At 41.0% G+C, this 23,916-nt stretch overlaps 1 protein-coding gene across 6 annotated transcripts in view; it reads right to left on the bottom strand.

The window, feature by feature from the left end:
- PDE7B (phosphodiesterase 7B) overlaps positions 1-23,916 on the bottom strand; it is a 369,928-nt gene that overhangs the window by 96,361 nt on the left and 249,651 nt on the right. For 5 of the 6 annotated variants that reach the window (XM_055535706.1, XM_055535708.1, XM_055535705.1 and 2 more), the window contains one exon: positions 1,674-1,757. In XM_055535706.1, the coding sequence (XP_055391681.1) occupies positions 1,674-1,757 (84 nt within the window). Of the gene's footprint in view, positions 1-1,673; positions 1,758-20,926; positions 20,963-23,916 lie in introns of all 6 variants that reach the window. The other variant, XM_055535703.1, reaches the window with a different exon arrangement.

The following is a 23,916-nucleotide window of genomic DNA, read 5'->3' as shown; positions in this document are numbered from 1 at the left end:
TTAGAACCCATGACATAACATCTCATTTACTATTGAAAAGAGGTTTTTTGGTTATTTTCTGCCTCTAACCCTCAGTATGTGGTGCTGTTGAGGGTCCTGGTCTACATGGGACAGTAAATTAGGCCCTTGCTCATCCCTATACTCCTTGGTGAAGCCATATGCCTGGGACCTAGAAATCCATACAGGTTAGAGGCTGTCTCAAGGGGTAACTTCCACGGGTAGCTGGAACAACCCATTCAGGGTTATAAGGAGGGGTTAAGAGACACTGTTGGCTTCCCTGGTGGCTCAGCAGTAAAGAATCTGCCTGCCAAAGCAGAAGATGTGGGTTTGAACCCTGCGGTCAGGAAGATCCCTTGGAGGAGGAAATGGCAACCCACTCCAGTATTCTTGGCTGGGAAATCCCATGAACAGAGGAACCTGGAGACTACAGTCCATGGGGTTTCAAAGAGTCAGACACAACAGCGACTAAACAACAACAGCAACAACAGGAGACACTGTTGGAGCTCCTCATAGGCTGTGACCAAAATTGCATTAGTCTAGTGACTTGGATTCTATCCTCTAAAATGCAATTTTGAGGGGATGGGTGAGGGAGGTTGTCTGTAGTATGGAAAGAGTTACTCCAAATCTCTGTGTCTCTGAAAGAACTGCAAAAACAGATATTGCACACTGATATGGGAAGTGAACAAGCCAGGAGAAATACACTCCTGTCCATCCTTCATTGATCTTGGGAGGATCTAAGGATCAGAAATAGCAAGTTCCAGTTTCTTCTAGTAATTTTCAGGGGTCAAGATAAATCAGATTACATCTTGAGTTAAGCTTGTTTATGCCAAAGAAAAGTAATACTTTGTGGGTACAACCCAGCACTTTGAAATTTATGGATGGGAAGAGATATGAGAACCAAATACTGAAAACCTTGGAGTAAGTTGTGAAATATATTCATTTTTCTTCATTCCCTACCCCCAAGTCCAAAGTGAAGGATGATTGTAATAAAAGACATGAAACCTGGAGTGGTGACTGTTACTGGTTTGGGTTTCCAGAGGAACCTGAGATTAAGAGAATTATGAACCAGAGGTTGAGCAAATTTACGAAAGAGGAATAAAATATAAAGTGGAAAGGTAGCAATAAATGAACTTCTTAAGTAGTCATAATGGAGGAAGCAGCAGCAAGTATAGACTGAAACGACTTTGCCACGGTGAAGAGTTCTACAAGGAATGCAAGAAGGGACCTCAGAGACTTAGATTAGATAAAGAAGGGAAATTAGATAATGGATGGTTACTAAGGGCAGTGGTAGAATAGGTTTCCCTGTGGAGTTTTTAAAATAAAATAGAATCTCATCTGGTCTCGTCCTGGCTGAAGGTGGAGAGAATGTCCTGGATAGTGAAAGGAATCGTTTCCTTGTATAGGGCTTCACTGTTTTGAAGATTTACGTTTTTCAAGCTGACACGACTTCATTGGACACCCCACTGCCGCCCAAGCTCTGAGAGGTAGGGCTGGGCGGAATGACTTCACTATGAAGGAAATCTAAAGACCAAGGGTTAATTTGCAATTGGGAGGGGAGACAGAGAGGAAGGAAGGCAGACCTCCGAGGGTTTTGAAGTTCAGAGGGAAGTGAGAAATTTTTTTTTTTTTTAAAGGAAACGTTTGTTCCTTTCCAGGTACACTTGATTACTCACTGTTAAGGAGGCGGAAGTCGATGAATGGGTAGGAGCCGCGGCGTTCAGCAGGAACCCCCGTCTGACCCCTCAGTCGTACATCTCCTAGAAAACAAAATCCAAACAAATGTTTGAAAACGTTGCCAAGTGTATTCACTTTTCCTCTGTAAATCCTCTTACCCACTTATGTCACTGGAACCAACACCAAATATCAGGAGAAAAATGATTCCATTCACCTTGTTTAAGAGAGCGCTATGTGGAAAGGGATATTTAACGAATGCTGAGCGTAATGGACTTGGCAATATTCTAACCAGTGAAGCAGCGTGCCTTTATATCTGTCTGGAAGATAGGTCTGTGAACATTTTGGTAATTTACAAAGTTCCCATAGTTTTTTTATTCTTCCTATTGCCATAAAGATGAAGCATCTTAATCTGGAGGACCAATAGTATGCTGGGATTAGAGCTTTTATTCTAATTAGAAGTTTTAATTACCCACAGTTCTGATTCTCTTGGTCCAGCAGAGGTTTTTTGTTTTTGTTTTTGTTTTCTCTGTCTGGCATCCACCTTCTTTGCTTCTCAGGTTGCATCATTTGACCTGCCTTAGATCTGCCAGGGCCCATTGAGGTCCTAGTACTTTAGACACTCAATATGTAAAGTTGCTAGTGTGTGTTAAATCGCTTCAGTAGTGTCCGACTCGCCAAGCTTCTTTGTCCACGGGATTCTCCATGCAGGAATACTGGAATGGGTTCCCCTGCCCTCCTCCAGGGGATCTTCTCCACCCAGGGATCGAACCCATGTCTCTTATGTCTCCTGCATTGGCAGACAGGTCCTTTACCATTAGCGCCACCTTTACAGGTGCTAAAAGTTTCTAGTACTTATTCATTTGTTGTTGTTCAGTTGCTAAGTCATGTCTGACTCTTTGTGACTCCATGGACTGTAGCACACCAGGCTCCTCTGTCCTTCACTATCTCTCAGACTTTCTCAAATTCATGTCCACTGAGTCAGTGCTGCTATCTAACCATCTCATCCTCTGCTGTCCCCTTCTCCTCCTGCCTTCAATCTTTCCCAGAATCAGGGTCTTTTCCAATGAGTCAGCTCTTCATATCACGTGGCCAAAGTATTGGAGCTTCAGCTTCAGCAACATTAGAACAAGGTAGACCTTGGATAAACGTAGCTCAGATACTTGCTACCTGTGTGATATTGGAAAATTTATTTCTCTGAGCCTCAGTTGCCTCACTTCAAAGTCCATTGGTTGGAGAATCTAAAATAACACTTGCTGCCTGCAAATAAATGCTGGTTTTACTTCCTTCTACACACCTGCAAAGCTGGGATCATATTTTGTGTTTTGCATTTCTCCATAGTGCTTTGTGTGTTGTCTGGTATTTCAGTTCAGTTCAGTTCAGTTCAGTCGCTCAGTCGTGTCCGACTCTTTGCGACCCCATGAATCACAGCATGGCAGGCCTCCCTGCTACTGCTGCTACTGCTAAGTCGCTTCAGTCGTGTCTGACTCTATGCAACCCCATAGACGGCAGCCCACCAGGCTCCCCCGTCCCTGGGATTCTCCAGGCAAGAACACTGGAGTGGGTTGCCATTTCCTTCTCCAATGCACGAAAGTGAAAAGTCAAAGTGAAGTCGCTCAGTTGTGTCCGACTCTTCGTGACCCCATGGACTGCAGCCTACCAGGCTCCTCTGTCCATGGGATTTTCCAGGCAAGAGTACTGGAGTGGGGTGCCATCGCCTTCTCTACGCCAGGCCTCCCTGTCCATCACCAACTCCCGGAGTTCACTCAGACTCATGTCCATCGAGTCAGTGATGCCATCCAGCCATCTCATCCTCTGTCGTCTCCTTCTCCTCCTGCCCCCAATCCTTCCCAGCATCAGAGTCTTTTCCAATGAGTCAATTCTTCACATGAGGTGGCCAAAGTACTGGAGTTTCAGCTTTAGCATCATTCCTTCCAAAGAAATCCCAGGGCTGATCTCCTTCAGAATGGACTGGTTGGATCTCCTTGCAGTCCAAGGGACTCTCAAGAGTCTTCTCCAACACCACAGTTCAAAGACACCAATTCTTCGGCGCTCAGCTTTCTTCACAGTCCAGCTCTCACATCCATACCTGATCACTGGAAAAACCATAGCCTTAACTAGACGGACCTTTGTTGGCAAAGTAATGTCTCTGCTTTTCAGTATGTTATCTAGGTTGGTCATAACTTTCCTTCCAAGGAGTAAGCGTCTTTTAATTTCATGGCTGCAGTCACCATCTGCAGTGATTTTGGAGCCCCCACAAATAAAGTCTGATACTGTTTCCACTGTTTCCCCATCTATTTCCCATGAAGTGATGAGACCAGATGCCATGATCTTCATTTTCTGAACGTTGAGTTTTAAGCCAACTTTTTCACTCTCCTCTTTCAAATTCATCAAGAGGCTTTTTAGTTCCTCTTGTCTGGTATTTAGCAGACTCTAAGTGAATGTCTTCTATTGACTAAATTAGATATAAAGACCAAATCCACCAATTAGTACATATAACATGAAATCAGAGGAGAGGTAAAAATATATGAGACCCAATATATTTCTGGAAGACTTGAACTGGGGAAGGTTTCAGTTCCAGGAGTAATGGGTCCACTTCCATAAACCACTCTTTCCCAGACATGAGGTGGCACTAGGGCCTCCACCTATGAGTGAAGAGGAGGAACAGTCTTCTCTCATTAACTCCTGGAGTTTACCAGGGCCTGGGTGAGACCTCCATCAGTTATAACTCATGTGACTGACTGTTTAAAATATTCCCCACAGATGGGCCTTGTATATACATGGGCTTATGATTTGCAAATTTTATATTGATGCTTTACTTAATGGTTTGTACAATCTGATGTAGTGCCATATTGATATTAAAGAATGTTACAATTTACAGAATACATAAAAGTGGGAGGAGGAGGGAAAGGATGGAAAAGTACATTTCAAAATATGAATATAATGAATATAATCTTGCATTAAACAAGAGAATGCTGGCATTTCATAAGTTCATTGGGGTGGATGGTCATTAGTTTATAGGAAAGCCACTAGCAAAACATCAAGAGTTTTTCTCTTCTTGGGTTTTCTTCAACATCTTGTTTATAACTCTCTAAAGAGTTTACAAAACACTTTCACAGACATTATAGTACATTTATTTTCTTGTTTCTCTCTTTGGATCTTCACAATAGCCTTGTAAGGAGAACCACTATTATTCCTCTTACTTTATAGGTGAGAAAACAGAGGCTCAGAAAAGAGGGTGAAGGGACTGATATTTCACCCTACTGGTCTCAGCTCAGGTCTCAGGCCCCTTAAAGGCATTCAGTAGACTGACTTTATTTATTTTTAAACTTCATTATTCTTTATTGAAGTATAGTTGTTTTACAATATCATACTAGGTTCAGGTATATAGTATAGTGATTCAGTGTTTTTAATAGATTATACTCTTTTAAATGTTGTTATAGGATGATGACAATAATTCCCAGTGCTATAAAATATATCCTTGTTGCTTCTCTATTTTATACATAGCAGTTTGTTTCTCTTAATCACATACCCATATCTTGCCCCCTCCTCTTCTTATTCCCCTCTGGTAACCACTAATTTGTTTTCTGTATCTGTGAGTCTTTCTGTTTTGCTATATATATTCATTTGTTAATTTTTAGATTCCACATATAAGTAATATCAAATGTTTTTGTGGTTTTCTGTTTGAATAATTTCACTGAGCATAATATTCTCTAGGTCCATCCATGTTGTTGCAGTGGCAGAATTTCATTCTTTTTATTGACTAAGTAATGTTTCACTGTGTATATATACTGTATTTTCTTTATCCATTTGTCTATTGACTTTGAGTGCCTGAATTTATGGTGCTTGAAGTTTACAATATGTCAGCAAATTTGGAAAACTCAGCAGCTGCCACAGGACTGGAAAAGGTCAGTTTTCATTCCAGTCCCAAAGAAAGGCAATGTCAAAGAATGCTCAAACTACCGCGCAATTGCACTCATCTCACATGCTAGTAAAGTAATGCTCAAAATTCTCCAAGCCAGGCTTCAGCAATACTTGAACCCTGAACTTCCTGATGTTCAAGCTGGTTTTAGAAAAGGCAGAGGAATCAGAGATCAAATTGCCAACATCTGCTGGATCATGGAAAAAGCAAGAGAGTTCCAGAAAAACATCTATTTCTGCTTTCTTGACTATGCCAAAGCCTTTGACTGTGTGGATCACAATAAACTGTGGACAATTCTGAAAGAGATGGGAATACCAGACCACCTGATCTGCCTCTTGAGAAATCTGTATGCAGGTCAGGAAGCAACAGTTAGAACTGGACATGGAACAACAGACTGGTTCCAAATAGGAAAAGGAGTTCGTCAAGGCTGTATATTGTCACCCTGCTTATTTAACTTCTATGCAGAGTACATCATGAGAAATGCTGGGCTGGAAGAAACACAAACTGGAATCAAGATTGCCGGGAGAAATACCAATAACCTCAGATATGCAGATGACACCACCCTTATTGGCAGAAAGTGAAGAGGAACTCAAAAGCCTCTTGATGAAAGTGAAAGTGGAGAGTGAAAAAGTTGGCTTAAAGCTCAACATTCAGAAATTGAAGATCATGGCATCTGGTCCCATCACTTCATGGGAAATAGATGGGGAAACAGTGGAAACAGTGTCAGACTTTATTTTTCTGGGCTCCAAAATCACTGCAGATGGTGACTGCAGCCATGAAATTAAAAGACATTTACTCCTTGGAAGGAAAGTTATGACCAACCTAGATAGCATATTGAAAAGCAGAGACATTACTTTGCCAACAAAGGTCCGTCTAGTTAAGGCTATGGTTTTTCCTGTGGTCAGATATAGATGTGAGAGTTGGACTGTGAAGAAGGCTGAGCGCCGAAGAATTGATGCTTTTGAACGGTGGTGTTGGAGAAGACTCTTGAGAGTCTCTTGGACGGCAAGGAGATCCAACCAGTCCATTCTGAAGGAGATCAGCCCTGGGATTTCTTTGGAAGGAATGATGCTAAAGCTGAAACTCCAGTACTTTGGCCACCTCATGTGAAGAATTGACTCATTGGGAAAGACTCTGATGCTGGGAGGGATTGGGGGCAGGAGGAGAAGGAGACGACAGAGGATGAGATGGCTGGATGGCGTCACTGACTCGATGGACGTGAGTCTGAGTGAACTCCGGGAGTTGGTGATGGACAGGGGGGCCTGGCGTGCTGTGATTCATGGGGTCTCAGAGAGTCAGACACGACTGAGCGACTGAACTGAACTGAACTGAAGCTTACAATTAGCAGGGTTAGTCCTTAAATCTAAGTTGTTCAGCTTCATAGGCAAAGATCTCTCCTCAATACCATTGATTTTTAGCCCTATGAAGTGTACACACCTGGTTTCTAAAGTTAAAAAAGTCATAGCCCCCATTTTAAAATGATACAACAGGTATACATGTGTTCCCCATCCTGAACCCTCCCCTGTGGCGGGTTCATTTTGATATTTGGCAAAACTAATACAATTATGTAAAGTTTAAAATAAAATAAAATTTAAAAAGCAAAAAAAAAAAAATGATACAACAAATTCAGCACTGCATTTAAATGAATTTATATTTTATAAGTGATAGTAAGAGACACACACTTGAAAACCTATGCAGAGATGAGACTGTCTTCATTTGGTGGAAAGCTGGTTGGACTTGTTGACTTGTTTACCTACTATGTCATCCTTTTGGGCTTTTCCTATGGGTTTCAGGCTCATCAATTGGAATTCACTTCTACACTAGTATTTTCTTCTCAGTTTTACCAAAGAGTTCCTCCTGCTTTTGTAGTTCTGATGGTATTATTTTCCCAGAAAATTTCTAATATCAATGTGGGTTTTAAAGCCTCTGCCACAGTTTATTCCATTTGTCCATCTGAAAGTCTAAGGCACAGATGACCCGTTATTCTGTAAGACTTTATGTTTAGAGAAACGGTGAGGAGACAGCACCAGGTGGCAGAGTGTGTAAAAAGGGGATGATAAACTAGGATCCCATGAACGGAGGAGCCTGGTGGGCTGCAGTCCCTGGGGTCGCTAAGAGTCGGACACAACTGAGTGACTTCACTTTCACTTTTCACTTTCATGCATTGGAGAAGGAAATGGCAACCCACTCCAGTGTTCTTGCCTGGAGAATCCCAGGGATGGGGTAGCCTGGTGGGCTGCCGTCTATGGGGTTGCACAGAGTCGGACATGACTGAATGACTTAGCAGCAGCAGCAAACTAGGATCAGGCAACTCCTGTTACTGAAAGGATTAGCATTTCACCATCTTGGATGACCTTGGGATAATCAATAACCACTTTGAGGTCCAATTTTTTTAATATTTAAATTTGTATTATGTAGCATTTTTCCACACCTCACAGGATTGTTGTGAGGAAATTATCAAGTGCCTGAAAAATAACATGTTAACGTTATTGAAAATAATGAATAACGATAACAGTTAATGCTATTGAATTCTTCTGCTGAGCATTTTACATGTATTGTGTCATATATCACCTACCCAACAACTCATTGAAGAAGGTAATATTATTATTATACCATTATGGCAACCCACTCCAGTACTCTCTTGCCTGGAACATCCCATGGACGCAGGAGCTGCTGCAGTCCATGGGGTCGCTAGGAGTTGGACACGACTGAGCGACTTCACTTTCACTTTTCACTCTCATGCACTGGAGAAGGAAATGGCAACCCACTCCAGTGTTCTTGCCTGGAGAATCCCAGGGATGGGGGAACTTGGTGGGCTGCTGTCTCTGGGGTCACACAGAGTCGGATATGACTGAAGTGACTTAGCAGCAGCAGCAACAGCATACCATTCACCAATGAGGAAACTGAGGCCAATGTAAATTTGCTATTTTGTCTGTGCTCAGAGCTAGTGAGTGGAGAGTTAAACTCAGAACTGGTTCCAAACCCCATGTTCTTCACCAACCATCCTTCTATAGTATCAGGATAGAAAACTTGTATAAAGAGTTAAACATTAACTTTTTATTGCATAAGGTATGCTCTGATTGTTTTTGCCCATAAACCAAGTATATATTCATCATTTTTCTTGGAAACTAAATACCAGAGAAATCCAGCCCCTTGATGAATTTGAGATTCAATCAGATAGATGTTTATTCAAATAGCTCTTCAGTGGAAATGGACTGTATGACTAAGACAACCAAATCCTGCTCTGGATCAACAACACATCTATTATTTTTAAGTAAGAAATGGAAGGCAATTATTAAAAATATTATTCAGCAGAACTCAAACGACCCGGCAACTAATTTACTCAAGCTCTTTGGCCTGGAGAATTCCATGGACTGTATAGTCCATGGGGTCGCAAAGAGTCAGACACAACTGAGCCACTTTCACATTCTTTCTTTCTTTCTGAATTAAGATAATTTTTTTAATGATGGAATCCCACTTTTGAGAAAAAGGGACAAATAACAATGAAACATGTTGATAGCAAAGATACCCAAACAAACAAATCAACAGCAACAACAACAAGCTACAGAACCCATACTTGAAAGATTCTGTTAAATGGTTATTCTGGCTGTAACTACAATTACAGCTTGGGAAGCAGATACTCATAACCCTAACAATGGCCTTTAGGTATAGTAGATCATTGCTTTAAAATAAGGCTAAAATCCTGTTAAAAATACTAATGAGGCAAGAGTCAGGACGACTGTAAGTTGGTTAACAATGCATTTCAGGAATTTTTCAACATGAAAAGTTAAATACAAACCAAAGATTCTGTATCTTGAGGGTTTTATTGAAGCAAAGCTTGAATGGGGTAAAATGAATGTTTTCAGTATAAGTTCTTATATAGAAAGGTCTTGCTCCTTCTCCCTGCTTTCAGGAACACCTTCTGATATTAAATTGCTTCGATATGTTCTTGCAAAGAGAAAAATGATTCAGTAACAATGGTCCCTGGAGGAGCAGAGGCCACTGGTCTGAGGAACAGGTCAAATGGTGTCCTGCCACGCTGCTTTTACTGGCCCATAGTCTCAAGCAATTATCTATTTACCTAAGGCCTTATATCCAAGCTAAACAATTATTTTAACTATTCATGAGACCCTTGTTTAACTGAAGCAACTTTTTTTTTTCCTTCTGGCAAACGAAAGGTGCTGTGGAAGCAAGGGAGGAAGCGTTGACAGCTCGGAGTCGTGTCCTCGGTCTGTTCTTATTGTGTTCCAAAATGAAACAAACAGCAGGGGAATTCTTATTTTGAAAGGGCTGCTTCTCTTTTGCCCCTTCAGGCTGAAAACATAACATGTCGTCCTCGGGTATTTAAAGCTGCCAACATGGGCAGGGAGCTGAGACAGCCACTCACCCTCCCAGGGGACGTGGTTCCGGGATGGACCTCTTGCCCACTTGGCTTCTCAGGCTGTCTCTGTTTAATAAAAGCTTGGGAGGGAGCAGACATTATGTGGCCTCTTATGTAACTGGGAAAGAGGGTGGAGACTCTGACAGCGATGACAACTTACAGTGGCTGAAACACGGGCCACATGACAAGAACCAGACTCTGGCCCCAGTCTTGGTGTCAAGGTCATCTCAGGGTGGGGAAAACAGGTAGGACAGTGACAGAGCAGTAGCTACTGTGCTCTTATTGCATCTAAGATGAATGAAAAAGACTATGAGACCAGCTGCAGGAACCCAGGATAGATGTTTATAGGGCATCACAATGAACAAGGAAGATGAGATGGTGGTAGAGTCAGAAAGATGCTCTTCAGCAGCCCAAACACAGCAGGAGAGAAGATGCGCTCATGAAAGGTATTCCTTTGAACTTCCTTAGATATTTCTAACTCATGTCACTGCCACACACTTGCAAAACAAGGCAGAGAGAACCCAGATCCAGGAATCTCACACAAGCACTTCAACAGGCTGCCCTGCCTCAGCCCTGGTGGCTTCAAATATTTCAGATGACTATTCTCAATTAGCAAAGTGAATTATTTCTCCTAAGACATTGATCTAGCCAAACAGAGGAGAAAGGTTGTGCAATTTAATCACTCCACAGATTTATGGGATACGACAGGCAGCCAGTTTAGATAAGTCAGGCAGAGAGGACTGTTCTGAGGACTGTGAGCTCACCGGAGATCCAAGATGGCTGATGAGACCCAAGTTTCCCTCCCAGAGGTTTTATCTTCTGCTTTACTTTCTTGAGTGAGGCTGTTTGTTACTCAGAACCTGTCCAGTGATCTGTTGCACTAATTGTGCATTTCTGGGCTACTGCTGAGGGAGCTTTGTGTGTAGGAGAGAGAGGGACCAGGAGTTAGTTGTCCTGAAACCACGCTTTTGGCACAGGGAACAATATAAAGTTTTCTTTGCATGTGAAAAAAAGTTCTTTCTCTCTTCTCTTCTAAAAAACCTTGACCTTCATGTCAAAATCAGACAAAGGGGAATTTCACCAAGTTAGAGTCAATATTCTATTGCCTAACTGTATTACCCTGCAACTTTAGTTTAGAATTATTAAATAGGTTGTAACAAATGAATATTTTGGGACTTAAATGGTGTGAAAATGAATATATAAATGGCAGTGCTTTTATGTTCTAGCATGGGTATGGTATGTTTTAACTCAGACTAGATATTTTTCAGCTTCATGGTTTTACAGAGGGAAAAACGAGGGGAAAAATGACAATTTCTAGGAATACAGGAGACTAATAAAAAGGGATATTGAACAAGAAGCAGCAGGAATGCCTTGAGAGAATTCCAAGAAGCTGCTAAAAAAAAAGCCTGAAAAGAACACAAAAAACATATATTCTCTCAAAGATTGAGAAGAAGGGGAATAATCTGAGGAGTCATTTTAGGGAATACATGATCTGGATCTGCCTTAAGTAATGAAAACACCAGTGTAAGCTTGCACATTATTCACTTATTTCTGGGATAATGCTCTTTATCTTCAGAATGTCACCAAAGTAAATTTTGTTTTTCAATAAATGTATAACATACACTCACAATGCCTGATACATTATAGGCCCTCAAAAAACCCCAGTAACTATTATCATCATTTTGTTACTGTTCTGAGATTCCTGTGTCCTCCCCCATAATGTTGCTGCTGCTGTTGCTAGGTCACTTCAGTCGTGTCCGACTCTGTGTGACCCCATAGACGGCAGCCACCAGGCTTCCCCATCCCTGGGATTCTCCAGGCAAGAACACTGGAGTGGGTTGCCATTTTCTTCTCCATTGCAGGAAAGTGAAAAGTGAAAGTGAAGTCGCTCAGTAGTGTCCGACTCTTCGTGACCCCATGGACTGCAGCCTACCAGGCTCCTCCATCCATGGGATTTTCCAGGCAAGAGTACTGGAGTGGGGTGCCATTGCCTTCTCCATCCCCCATAATAGTAGGTATTATTTAGGAGAATTTTAAAGTCAGGAACTCTTTTAAGGACTGTACATATATGAACTGGTTTAGTCCTCATAACCATCCACCTGAGGCAGGTATGTGTAACATCCCCATTGTGCCAAGGAATATAGAGTTTGTAAGTCAACTGAATTGGGATCAGAGGCCATTTGGTCTTGGAAGTCCTTGCTCTCTAACCCACCACTGTGCAGTGGCAGTGTCTCCAACCTCCACAACAATGACCAGTCTGTTCATCGATGACGTTATTCATGGCTTCCTTGATCTTTCCAGGTGTGTTTCTCCTCTTCTGCTGGGCAGGTCAGGGTTAATGGAAGTCAGTACCAAGGCTATGTCCTGGGGAAAGCTGAATCCTGGTGCTTCGTGCCAGTTCTGCAAGCCCAGGACAAACAGTAGAGCCTCAGATTTTAACATGAGATGCCACGACTCCCCAGTGATGCAGGTTAGACCACATGGAGTCTAGATTCCGCTGGAGAGCCAGGTATCTTGTAGGGTGGTAGAACTTTTGGGTAAGTGTTTCAACAAAGGGGCCAATTCTAGGGTAGGCTCTGAGAAGACCTTAGATTAATTCAGTTCATTTCAATAGATAGGTATGCAAAACATTATACAGAGTGTTGGAGAGTAGATAGGGAAAAGGAAAAATAAAGGTAGAGAAAATGTTATGTTGGCTTTCAGATAATTAATAGTCTATTAGAAGAGATCAATAGAAATGAGTAAATATATAAGCCAGAAGGACTCTAACTTTTAGCGAGACTGGGATATTTGGGTTTGGATCCCACTCTCAGAAGTGTCATGAGGTTTTATGATTTTATATGGACAAATAACTTGGATATTTCTGGGTCTAAAATGACTTCATAGTAATCCTGTAAAAATGTGTCAGTTAGTAGAACTGAAAGAGAATTATTTGATGTCCAATTTGAAAATTTAATATAATTTTACATTTAAAAGAACTTCATATTTTAGAACAGTGATTGAAGCTGTGATTTAGACTTTCATACCAGGTCTTCACTAAGCAAATTTCTGTGGGTACAGGCAGATAATTTAAATTAGCAGCGTTATTTTCAGAAACCTCCTATCAATAGCAGGCGATGTCCTTCATATCTAATGTGTGTTAGCTTTCTGGAAAAAAAAAATTACAGCAGGAGAGGCTGGGGAAAAGGAAGAAGAGGAGGAGGAGAGAGAGGAGGCCACAAAGAAAATGGACACAGGGAGGGACTGAATCCTGGGGCTGAGGGAGAGGAAGGTATCAGAGATGATTTGTGGATTTCTGTCTTGCGTGACTGGATGGTTGGTTCTATCAATCACAGAAAAAGGAAATTCTCAAAGAGGAGTCATTCATGTCCTTCATTTGATAAATGATATTTATAAGACATGATATTTTTGGCAGGGAATACAATGGTGAAGAACCTTGGGAAGAATCTTGGCCTCATGAAGTTTGTAATCTATTAGAGGGAACACTACAGAACAATTACGCATAAATGTAAAGTTGCAACTTTGGGTAGTGGAACAAAGAAGAGATATACTGATGTTAAGAGTAATGAACTTCCCTTTGTTAGGGAGGTTGTTGTGAGCCTCCTTGAGGAGGTGATATTTGATTGGAGATCTGAAGAATTAACAGTAGTTAATTTAAGGTGAACACATGTCCTGATTTGCCCTGGAGAATCTTGATTTAGGCCTCTGGTCTTGCCTGCTGTATTTAGTAATATTGCCCCTTTCACATTCAAAAGTATCCTGATGAGCTGACACATTACATGATTGCCCTGACTGCAGCAATCCAGGTAGACAGGCCTGCGAGTCTGTAAGTTTATTGCAGGAGGATGGCATATCTGAGCTCCTGTAACAAGGCCTAGCATATTCCAGAAATAACAAAGTGGATATGGCAGGTCACAGGCAAAATGAGGTTGGAGAGGTGTCAGGGCTTTGCAGGGCAGGTTGAGGAATTTAACCTTATTCCAAGAGAATTAGAAAGCGATGGGATGATTTTAAGGGGAAGATGATGTAATCAGATTTTCATGTTGAAAAAACAATTTTGGGTGAATAACAGAGAAGGATTGGAAGGTGCAAGAACAACTAGTTAGGAGATCATTGTAGTAGTTCAGGTGAGAAAAATGGTGACTTGGAGTACAGTAGTGGTCCTAGAAGAGATGTGAATAGAGTTTAGAGATGAGTAGTAGGGAGAGCTGCCTGTGGAATTGCCTGGCAGGTCTGAGGGAGAGGGAAGTATTAAAGATAGTTCATAGATTTCTGGCTTTCCTAACTGGATGATTGATTGTGCTAGCCATAGAAAAAGGGAATTTTAAAAGGACCAGATTTGGGAGAAGTTCATGTGATCAACTTTGGCTACTTTAAGTACTACTGGGATTTCAAAGGAAAAATATCAAGTAGGCAGTATGGGTCTAGACCCATAGGGAATGTCTGGGATGGAGATATACATTTATAAATCAAATAAAACTATGGGCATGTGTACACATGTCTAGGAAATGAAGTGATAAGTGAATAAGGCTTGGCATGCAGGTTTAAGCAACCCTAACATTTGATATCTTGCTGGAGGAGGAGTCTATAAAGGAGAAGAGATAGCCATAAAGGTGGGAAGAAATCCAGAAGCTCATTTTGTCTTGGAAGAGAGCAATTCAAGAGAGAGGCAATGGTTTTCAGAGAGCTCTTGCTGAAAGCATAAGTGAAATGATGGTTGAAAAAAGTCCATTGGTGACTGAGAGACAGTAGTGTGAAATAGCAGCAGAGTCCTTTGGACATCACCTGGAGTTGGGAAACTGAGATGGTTTTATTAAGAAGCCAATATTTAGATGATCTTAAATGATAAGTAAAATTTTGAAAACTTGCACTTTATAGAGTTGGCTTGCAGTTGATACAATTATGATCATTGAAATGAAGGGAAGAGATTTTAAAGAAAAAATTATGCTGAACTTAAGAACAGTGGTAATTCTTAAGATTGATATTAATATCAAAATATAATTTGAAAATTGCACAGAGGACAAAATAGCTGCAAATTTTTGCAAAATATAGTGATACCCTATCACTTCTCATACCTAAATACACTTTGAGAAAAAAAAAAGTCTCATGGAAATTAATGCCAAGAAAAGTATTCATTGGAAAGAAAAGGATGGGCATGTTAATGAGAAGAAATGTAATTAATAAGATAAAATACCATGTCCCAATATTGCTGAATAATTTCTTGTTTTCTTGAACTTTGAATAATTTGAGAGAAGCGTTTCAATGTATTGTTTGTTTTCATGTGCTTCTGAACTTCCTGATTCTGGCCGGGAACAAGGACAAACCTGCCAAAATACTGCAAGAGGAGATGTTGCTGATCACGGGCAGGAAATACTCAAAGTCCCACGAGATGGCCTGTTCTTAGGAGACTTCCACACCAAGTCTGCTGACCTCAGAAGGACCATCAGGCCACCACGCTCACTGCTGGAGCCTGCTCAGACCCAGGAGGTGCTTGGGAATTCTTCATTCCAGGCATCTGTGCCATCATGGAACTTGGGATTCTTTTAAGCTCCAAGTGTTGTTCATTCTTTGTTTGATTTTGAGAAGGGAAACAGATGGCAAAAACTGGACTCAGTTGGGAAATGGCTGAATCCATTATATTATATCCATGTTATGGGATGCTATTTTTCTATTAAAACCAATCACTTACATTTCCACAATAATGTGTTGTGTTCAATCATTAAGCCATGTCTGACTCTTTGTGACCCCATGGTCTGCAGCACTCAGGCTTCCCTGTCCTTCATTGTCTCCTGGAGTTTGCTCAAATTCATGTCCATTGAGTCAGTGATGCAATCTAACCATCTCATCGTCTGTAGCCCCCTTTTCCTTTTGCCTTCAATTTCTCCTAGCAACAGGGTCTTTTTCAGTGTCTATAGTAATAGGCAATATCTATTGAGCATTTAGTATGTGCTAGGTAATGTTTGAAGTACTTTTCATGAATTAACTCATTTCATCCTCTTAAGACCCCCCCCCCCCTTAGATAAATACTGTTGTCTATGTCATACCTGAGACACAGAGGTGTTAAATTACTTTTCCAAGAAGACATAGTCAGTAAGCATGAAGGCAGATTTGCAACCAGGGTGACTGATTCCAGTGCTAAAATCCCTGTTCAAATATGTCTTGATCTGAAGTGAGAACCATGTTATATTGTTAAAAGAGGGTGGGTATTATGTAGTACTGGAAAGTTTTATCACAAGGAAGAAGTCAATAATATGAGAAGCCATTTACTACCTCTATGACCTAGGTAAGTATTAGCCATTCTGAGTTTCATTTAATCTGTTTCATTAAGTAGGGATAACAATATCTGCCCTGTATACCTCATAGAAGGTAGGAATCAAATCACATGGATAAAAGTGGTTTGTCAATAAAGTTTTATTATTAAGAATATTCTTATTTTTATATTGCTATATAAATATTAAATATATTACATATAATATAAATTCTCTATTTTTTGTCTTATGTTTTATATATTGTATAAAATTATTGATATTACTATAAAAATCTACAAAGGAGCATTATTCTTGATATGTAATTAAGTGTGAATTAAAGGTGCTATAATCAAATGTGCTTGTGAAACACAGAGTCTTAGTAAAGTTAAACTTTTAAAAGTGCAATGTTATGGGCTAAATCGTGCCCCCCATTTATATATTGGGCTTCCCTGGTGGCTCAGACAGTAAAGAATCTGCCAGCAATGCAGGAGACCTGAGTTCATTCCCTGGGTCAGGAAGATCCCCTGGAGAAAGGAATGGCTAACAACTCCAGTATACTTGCCTGAAGAATTCCATGGACAGAGGAGCCTAGCAGGCTACAGTCCATGTGGTCATAAAGAGTCAGACTGAGAGACTAACACTTTTCACTTTCACATTCATATATTGAATTTGTAATTCCCTAGTACCTCTGAGTATGACTGTATTGCCAGATAGGACTTTTAAAGAAGTGATTAGGTTAAAATGAAGCCATTATGGTGGGCTCTAATCCAATCTCACTTGTGTTTTTATAAAAAGAGGACACATACATACACCATTTTTATTTTTTGGGCCATTACCCCACACCCCTTATTGCCGCCAAAACCACATGGGCTGGGGGCCCGGGCTGGATGGACAGACACCCCCTGCCCCCAACCCATAACCCTCCTGTGTGTGGTTGGATAATTTGTTTGTTTTTTGTTTTTTTTTTTTTCTGAATAAAAAAGATTCTACTAAAAAAAAGAAAACAGGACATTTGGACACACAAGGAGACATCAGCTTTACGTGAGCACAGAGAAAAGGCCATGTGAGGATGCAGCAAGAAGGTGGCCATCTGAAAGCTAAGCGGAGAGGACTCAGAAGAAGTCATGTTGATGTCTTGACCCTGGACTAACCTCTAGAACTGTGAGGAAATAGATTTCTGATATTTAAGACACTCAGTCTACGGTATTTTGCTAGGGAGAGAAACTGCATCTCGTGGCAAAGAAGATGCATCAGAATGAGTTCAATGGCCCCAGCTTATCAGAGGCTTCCCATATGTCTCCATTCCAATTTTCAGGATCCCATTCCTTCCCAGTCAATGCCCTCACTTTAGAAGAAGATACTCTCCAGTGTTGGGAATTCAATTGTTTTGTAATTCAGCCACTAGCAGGATGAGATTCTGGGATTGGTTTTCAGGAATCTCAGCTTTGCAGCTACAGGAAATGAGTCTTTTTCAGGGCAGACATAGAAGCTTTCAGGTCATTTATACAGAACTTGAGCTGGAAATTCGAATCCTTTAGGTCATTCTTTTCTTTTCCCACTTTGTCCAGCAACATTAGGAGTAAACAGCCAATCTCATTACGCTATGCTATGCTAAGTCACTTCAGTCGTGTCCGACTCTGTGCGACCCCATAGACGGCAGCCCACCAGGCTCCCCCGTCCCTGGGATTCTCCAGGCAAGAACACTGGAGCGGGCTGCCATTTCCTTCTCCAATGCATGAAAGTGAAAAGTCAAAGTGAAGTCGCTCAGTCGTGTCGGACTCTTAGTGACCCCATGAATTGCAGCCTACCAGGCTCCTCCGTCCATGGGATTTTCCAAGCAAGAGTACTGGAGTGGGGTCTCATTATACTTGTTAGTTAAAAAAAAAAAAAAAAAACTGAAGGGATTATATACATGGGTACCCAGAAACTTGTCTCTTAAAGGTATTTGGTTAGGAGCATCCAATGTTGATATTTTGCATAGAACTATTGCCATATCATAGAACTATTGGAGAAGGAAATGGCAACCCACTCCAGTATTCTTGCCTGGAGAATGCCATGGACAGAGGAGCTTGGTGGGCTACAGTCCACAGGTCGCAAAGAGTCAGACACGACTGAGCGACTTCACTTTCACTTTCATTGCCATATCACACCACTTGGACTCATCAGTGCTCCCTTTATTAATGAAAATACTTAGTATCTTTAAATCTAATCAAACTAGACAGCCAATCCCAGACAGTCTAGACCAATACAGAAAACCCATCCATAAGATTCTATTCCTCTCGAACCACTCTGGGTACCAAAATCTACACTAGCTAGGGTTTTGTTTCTCTGAAGAACCCTGACTATTACATGTGAGATTTTTCGGATCCTTCAAAGTATTGATCTTCATTGTGAATATCCAAGAAGGTGGGTTCACATAGCATTTCTCAAACACCTTTGTCCATAAAACATGTTTTTCAAGTATATGTATCTAATACTTAGGTCAAAATCTCAGCACTGCAAGGAGCTTAGAGGTCCCTTTGCACCCTTCTCTGGTACCACCACTCTTTGTATTCTTGTCCTATATGATTAAGTCTACATGTCTGGTACTAATTGCTTTTTGGGGTTTAGACCAACTGAATATTTATTCATTTACTCTTCAAATATGTTTTGAATGCCTACTATGTGCCAGGCCTTGTTCTAGACTCTAAGCATATGGCAGTGAACAAAATAGAACATGCCTGCTCAGATTTGAGAGGGGCAAGACAGACAACAGACAAAATCAACAAGTAATTGCAGATAGGAACCTCATGGAGGTGCTATGGGGTGAAATAAAGCAGGAAAGGGGTGAGGGACTTCTGGGTAGCCTGGTGGGGGTGGGGCTGCAGGTTAAATAGAGGAGAGTCTGGGAAGGCCCATCTGGGGTAACTTGAAAGACTTGAATGAAATGAGGGAGGAGCCATGGGATCATCCAGGAGAAGCAGTTCAGGCTCAGGGGACAGCAAGCACAGGACACAAGGAACATGCTCCATATATTCTAGAACTAGCAAGGAGGCCAGTACACTGGAACAGAGAGAATGTGGGAGGAGGTAAGGGCAGAGAAGTGACAAGTGGGCAGGGGTGAGCAAGGAAGGGACCAGGAGTTTAGAGACTCAGAACAGAGACACAATAAGGTTTTGAAGAGAGAGTGACATGATATGGCCGATGTTTTTCAGAGGATGGTGCTGGCTGCTCTGCTGACAATAGACTGTTTGGGGAGCGTTATACATTCGCTAGATCCCCAGACTAATGTTCTGTCTGTTCCTATAACCTAGGTCCTGTCTTGTGTCCTAGTTATAACAAGTCCAGTCAGCCACCAAGGCTTGTTACTGTGCGCTGCCCCCCACTCCCCGGAGGTGGTCTTATCACTTAGCAGGGTAGAAGCTCTATTAAAGCCAGTGTATGCAGGGCCCTCTCTAGAAAAGGAGGCTAAGGCAAAATATACCTTCTCCTGGCTTCTTGGAGAAGGCAGAAGAATTGGTCAAGTCACATGGTTCTGTGGCTACTTAATTTGTACAAATTGCCATCAATTTTACAAGTATGTAAGATACCAGTGAAATTAAAAGATGCTTACTCCTTGGAAGAAAAGTTATGACCAACCTAGATAGCATGTTGAAAAGCAGAGACATTACTTTGCCAACAAAGGTCCGTCTAGTCAAGGCTGTGGTTTTTCCAGTGGTCATGTATGGATGCAAGAGTTGGACTGTGAAGAGAGCTGAGCACCGAAGAATTGATGCTTTTGAACTATCATGTTGGAGAAGACTCTTGAGAGTCCCTTGGACTCCAACCAGTCCATTCTAAAGAAGATCAGCCTTGGGTGTTCTTTGGAAGGAATGATGCTAAAGCTGAAACTCCAGTACTTTGGCCACCTCATGCGAAGAGTTGATTCATTGGAAAAGACTCTGATGCTGGGAGGGATTGGGGCCAGGAGGAGAAGGGGACAACAGAGGATGAGATGGCTGGATGGCATCACTGACTCGATGGACATGAATGAACTCCAGGAGTTGGTGATGGCCAGGGAGGCCTGGCGTGCTGCGATTCATGGGGTTGCAAAGAGTCGGACACGACTGAGCGACTGAACTGAACTGAACTGAACTGAAGATACCAGTATTTTATCATCTGTGAATTTAATTAAACTGGTCCTAAATGGATACATCAGAGAAGGCAATGGCACCCCACTCCAGTACTCTTGCCTGGAAAATCTCCCATGGACGGAGGAGCCTGGTAGGCTGCAGTCCATGGGGTCGTGAAGAGTCGGACATGACTGAGTGACTTCACTTTCACTTTTCACTTTCATGCATTGTAGAAGGAAATGGCAACCCACTCCAGTGTTCTTGCCTGGAGAATCCCAGGGGCGGTGGAGCCTGGTGGGCTGCCATCTATGGGGTCTCACAGAGTCGGACATGACTGAAGCGACTTAGCAGCAGCAGCAGCAGCAGAAGGCTACACACAAAGACCTTGTGGGACTTCCCTGGTGGCCCAATGGTTAAGAATCTGCCTGCCAATGCAGGGGACAAGGGATTACTCCCTGGTCTAGGAAGATTCCACATGAGGGGCAACAAAGCTCATGTGCCACAACTACTGAGCCCACATGCTGCAACTACTGAAGCCTGCGTGCTCTGAAACAAGAGAAGCCGCTGCGACAAGAAGCCCACACGCTGCAACTAGAGACTAGCCCCCACTCACCACAAATAAAGAACGCGTGAGAACAGCAACAAAGACCTAGTGTAGCCAAAAAATAAACAAACAATAAATAGATAAAAATTAAAAAAGAAAGACCTTGCAGTATATTGACTTGAAATAAGAACTATTTAAGAAGCATATAAAATATAAAACTCAAGAAACATAAGCTCCTAGAGAGACAGTCCTTGAAACCTGAACTTCTGTGCCTGGACAGTACTCATGTCAGGGTCGATTGAAACGTACGTTAATTTACCCATTCAGAACTCTGCTCCCTGGCTTGTTTACGGCGCCATCACAACTTCCTTTGGTGACTAAGCTGAAGTGGAGTTAACTTCATAAACAGAGACTATTCGATTTTTTGAACCAAATAATATTCAGACAACTTTTGCCTTTTTCTAGTTTTCTGACACTTTCCCATTCTCCATATCTCCACCAGGAATTTTGACAGGGATTTAACAAATCTATTTGCAAATAGTTGGGATTATAATTCACTAGACCCAGAAACTTGAAATTTTTGCAAAATGGCCTTTGTTTTTGTTACTTGTTTTTTACTTTCTTGGACTTCCTTTCCAACCCTCTATACTGACCTTGTTTAAAACAAAACTATACCTTTTCTACTTTGAGTTCGTTCTTTTTGACAAAGAGAAAGAAAGAAAGGGTGTTGATATTTTACTGCTCTCTCTCAGTCTGCTCCTGTTTTTCACATTTTTCTGCTTTTGTGGGCCATAGGCTGATCCTTCTCCATCCTTGTACTTTAAAGAGCATGTTAGTAAATCCTTTAAAAAGTCCTTTCTCTTTGGTTTGCATCACACATTTCTGTTTGCCTTTCATTAGATGAAATTTCCTGTCTTTTGTGCATGTTATAAATATTTTTTAAAATATCTGAACCCATCAGAGAACTTTTCACATACCTTTATTGACTTCTCTAGATAAATCTCTCTGTTCTTGCTTACTGAGATAATTTGTGATCTCATCTTAAAGTGACTTCTATGTTCTGTTTCTTTCTTTTTTTTTTGGCCACAACACACATCTTGAGGGGTCTCAGTTCCCTGACCAGGGATTGAATCCCAGGCCCCAAGCAGTGAAAGCCTGGAATCCTAACCACTAGGTCATTGGGAAACTCCCTGATTTCTGTTTCTTACCTACAAACCCAGAAGTCCAAGAATATATCTTAGCCATCACTGGGAAAATGATACCTGAATTAAATATACATTCTAATAAGTTTGTATTTTAGTTTTTTTTGTCCTTATCAAGTCATACAGCCTTTTAGAGTCTATTTTGATGGCAATATACATCTTACTTTATGAAATTAAAGTTTAACAATGCCCAGAATTTCTTTCATTACATCATTTTCCTCTTGTGATAATTAAACCCAGAGAAACAGTTCTTCATGTCCAAACACAATTATGTGATTTTAATCTGTTTGGATTTGAGAACTGGAACTAAAAAACTGATCCAAATATATGAAATCATTCTTTTGGAGGTGATAAATAAATAAACAATAATATTTGTTTTCAATCAATGTTCACTGACTGCGAATTGTAAGTTTATTGTACTCATGTATGATCCTATTAGGAATTACTTTGTGAGCAATATAATATAATGTTCCACTCAAGTGATACCAGGGGACAATTCCTTTAGTATTAACTTCTTAGTTTTCCGTATTTGATGTGCTGCTGCCTATGGCTTTTATCTTGTATAATTATAACTGATGGTATTTTATGCAGTATAGAGTTTCTTCTGCACTGAGTAAAGCCTGGTGCTCTGTGTTGTTTCTCATTTTAGACACTCAAGATTCGATGTTGAGTGTCTCTATGTATTTCTCCAGGACTTCCCAACTTTTTCCATTCATAACACACAGAAAATAACATTTGATTCCCACTGGGTTAAATGTATCTGGTTGCTCAAGTTGAGAGCCTTTAGTACTTGGATCTTGGATGACCCAGGCTTCCTTGGCTACCCCACTGACTGAGGGTGATCAACATCTCATCACACTGGAAACCCATTAACAGCACATTAGTTGGGGAACTCTGATCTGTACAATTAAGATAATGTTACCCAGATACAATCCTCAGAGTAGCTTTTATGTTTGATTTATTAGAATATATGCTTCTTGAGGTCAACAAACTTCACAGAATCATGGGATCAGTCTTTAGAGATCCTTACTATTCATCAGCAGGGGTTGGGGAGGGTGAGATGTGGGTCATGGAAAATTGGAGTAGAAAGAATGGACTGTCATTTAAAGCAAATGTTTTATTTCTCTGGACTGACATGGCCATGAGCCGGAATAAGACAAGCTCTTACCTTCCTTTAACTTTCTAGTTATATGATTCAGCAGGATACTTAAAATTTCTTTTCCCTAAAATAAAATAAAAAAAAATTTCTTTTCCCATTATATTTTCAGAATATATGGTCAGAATTTTCCGTCTTCTTCCCAGGATGGGAGGGAAAAAGAAATTAGACTAACATTCTACTCTGCTTCACAACCATCTAAGATCAGTTGTTTTTAATAACATTTTCTGATTTAATTGGTCTGAAGTGCATAGGTTTTTTTTTTTTTTTTTAACAAAGTTTCCCCAGTGACTCCAATGGGAAGACATGGATATGAACTACTGATGAGTAGCCCAGTTTGTAACTGAGCACATATGTGAAAGGACACACCTCCTAAAGGATATGTTTGAGGCAAAAGCAAATAGTACAGGAAGCAAGCAAATATTTACACTGAATAATAAGTATCATCTCTGGAAGTTTCTGAGTTGTGTCTCATGGGATTTGGGCACTTCAATTAGGGAAATGGATTATTACTGCCCTGGTGAGCTGGGAGAGGTTTTGTGGAAGAAATCAACTTAAGGAACATTTTCAAAGAAAAAGGTAGTATAAATATGGAGTATGAATTCAAAGACTAGGGAAAAAATTGCCAGAGCAGCAAATGGAGAAATAGACAGAGAAATGGTTCGCTTGGTGAAAGAAAATTTTCAGGCAGTGGGTACCAG

This window comes from Bubalus kerabau, chromosome 9, assembly GCF_029407905.1.
Source record: "Bubalus kerabau isolate K-KA32 ecotype Philippines breed swamp buffalo chromosome 9, PCC_UOA_SB_1v2, whole genome shotgun sequence".
Classification (NCBI taxonomy): domain Eukaryota; kingdom Metazoa; phylum Chordata; class Mammalia; order Artiodactyla; family Bovidae; genus Bubalus; species Bubalus kerabau.
Note: the sequence above shows the minus strand (reverse complement) of the source record. Positions and strands in the feature narration are given on the sequence as shown.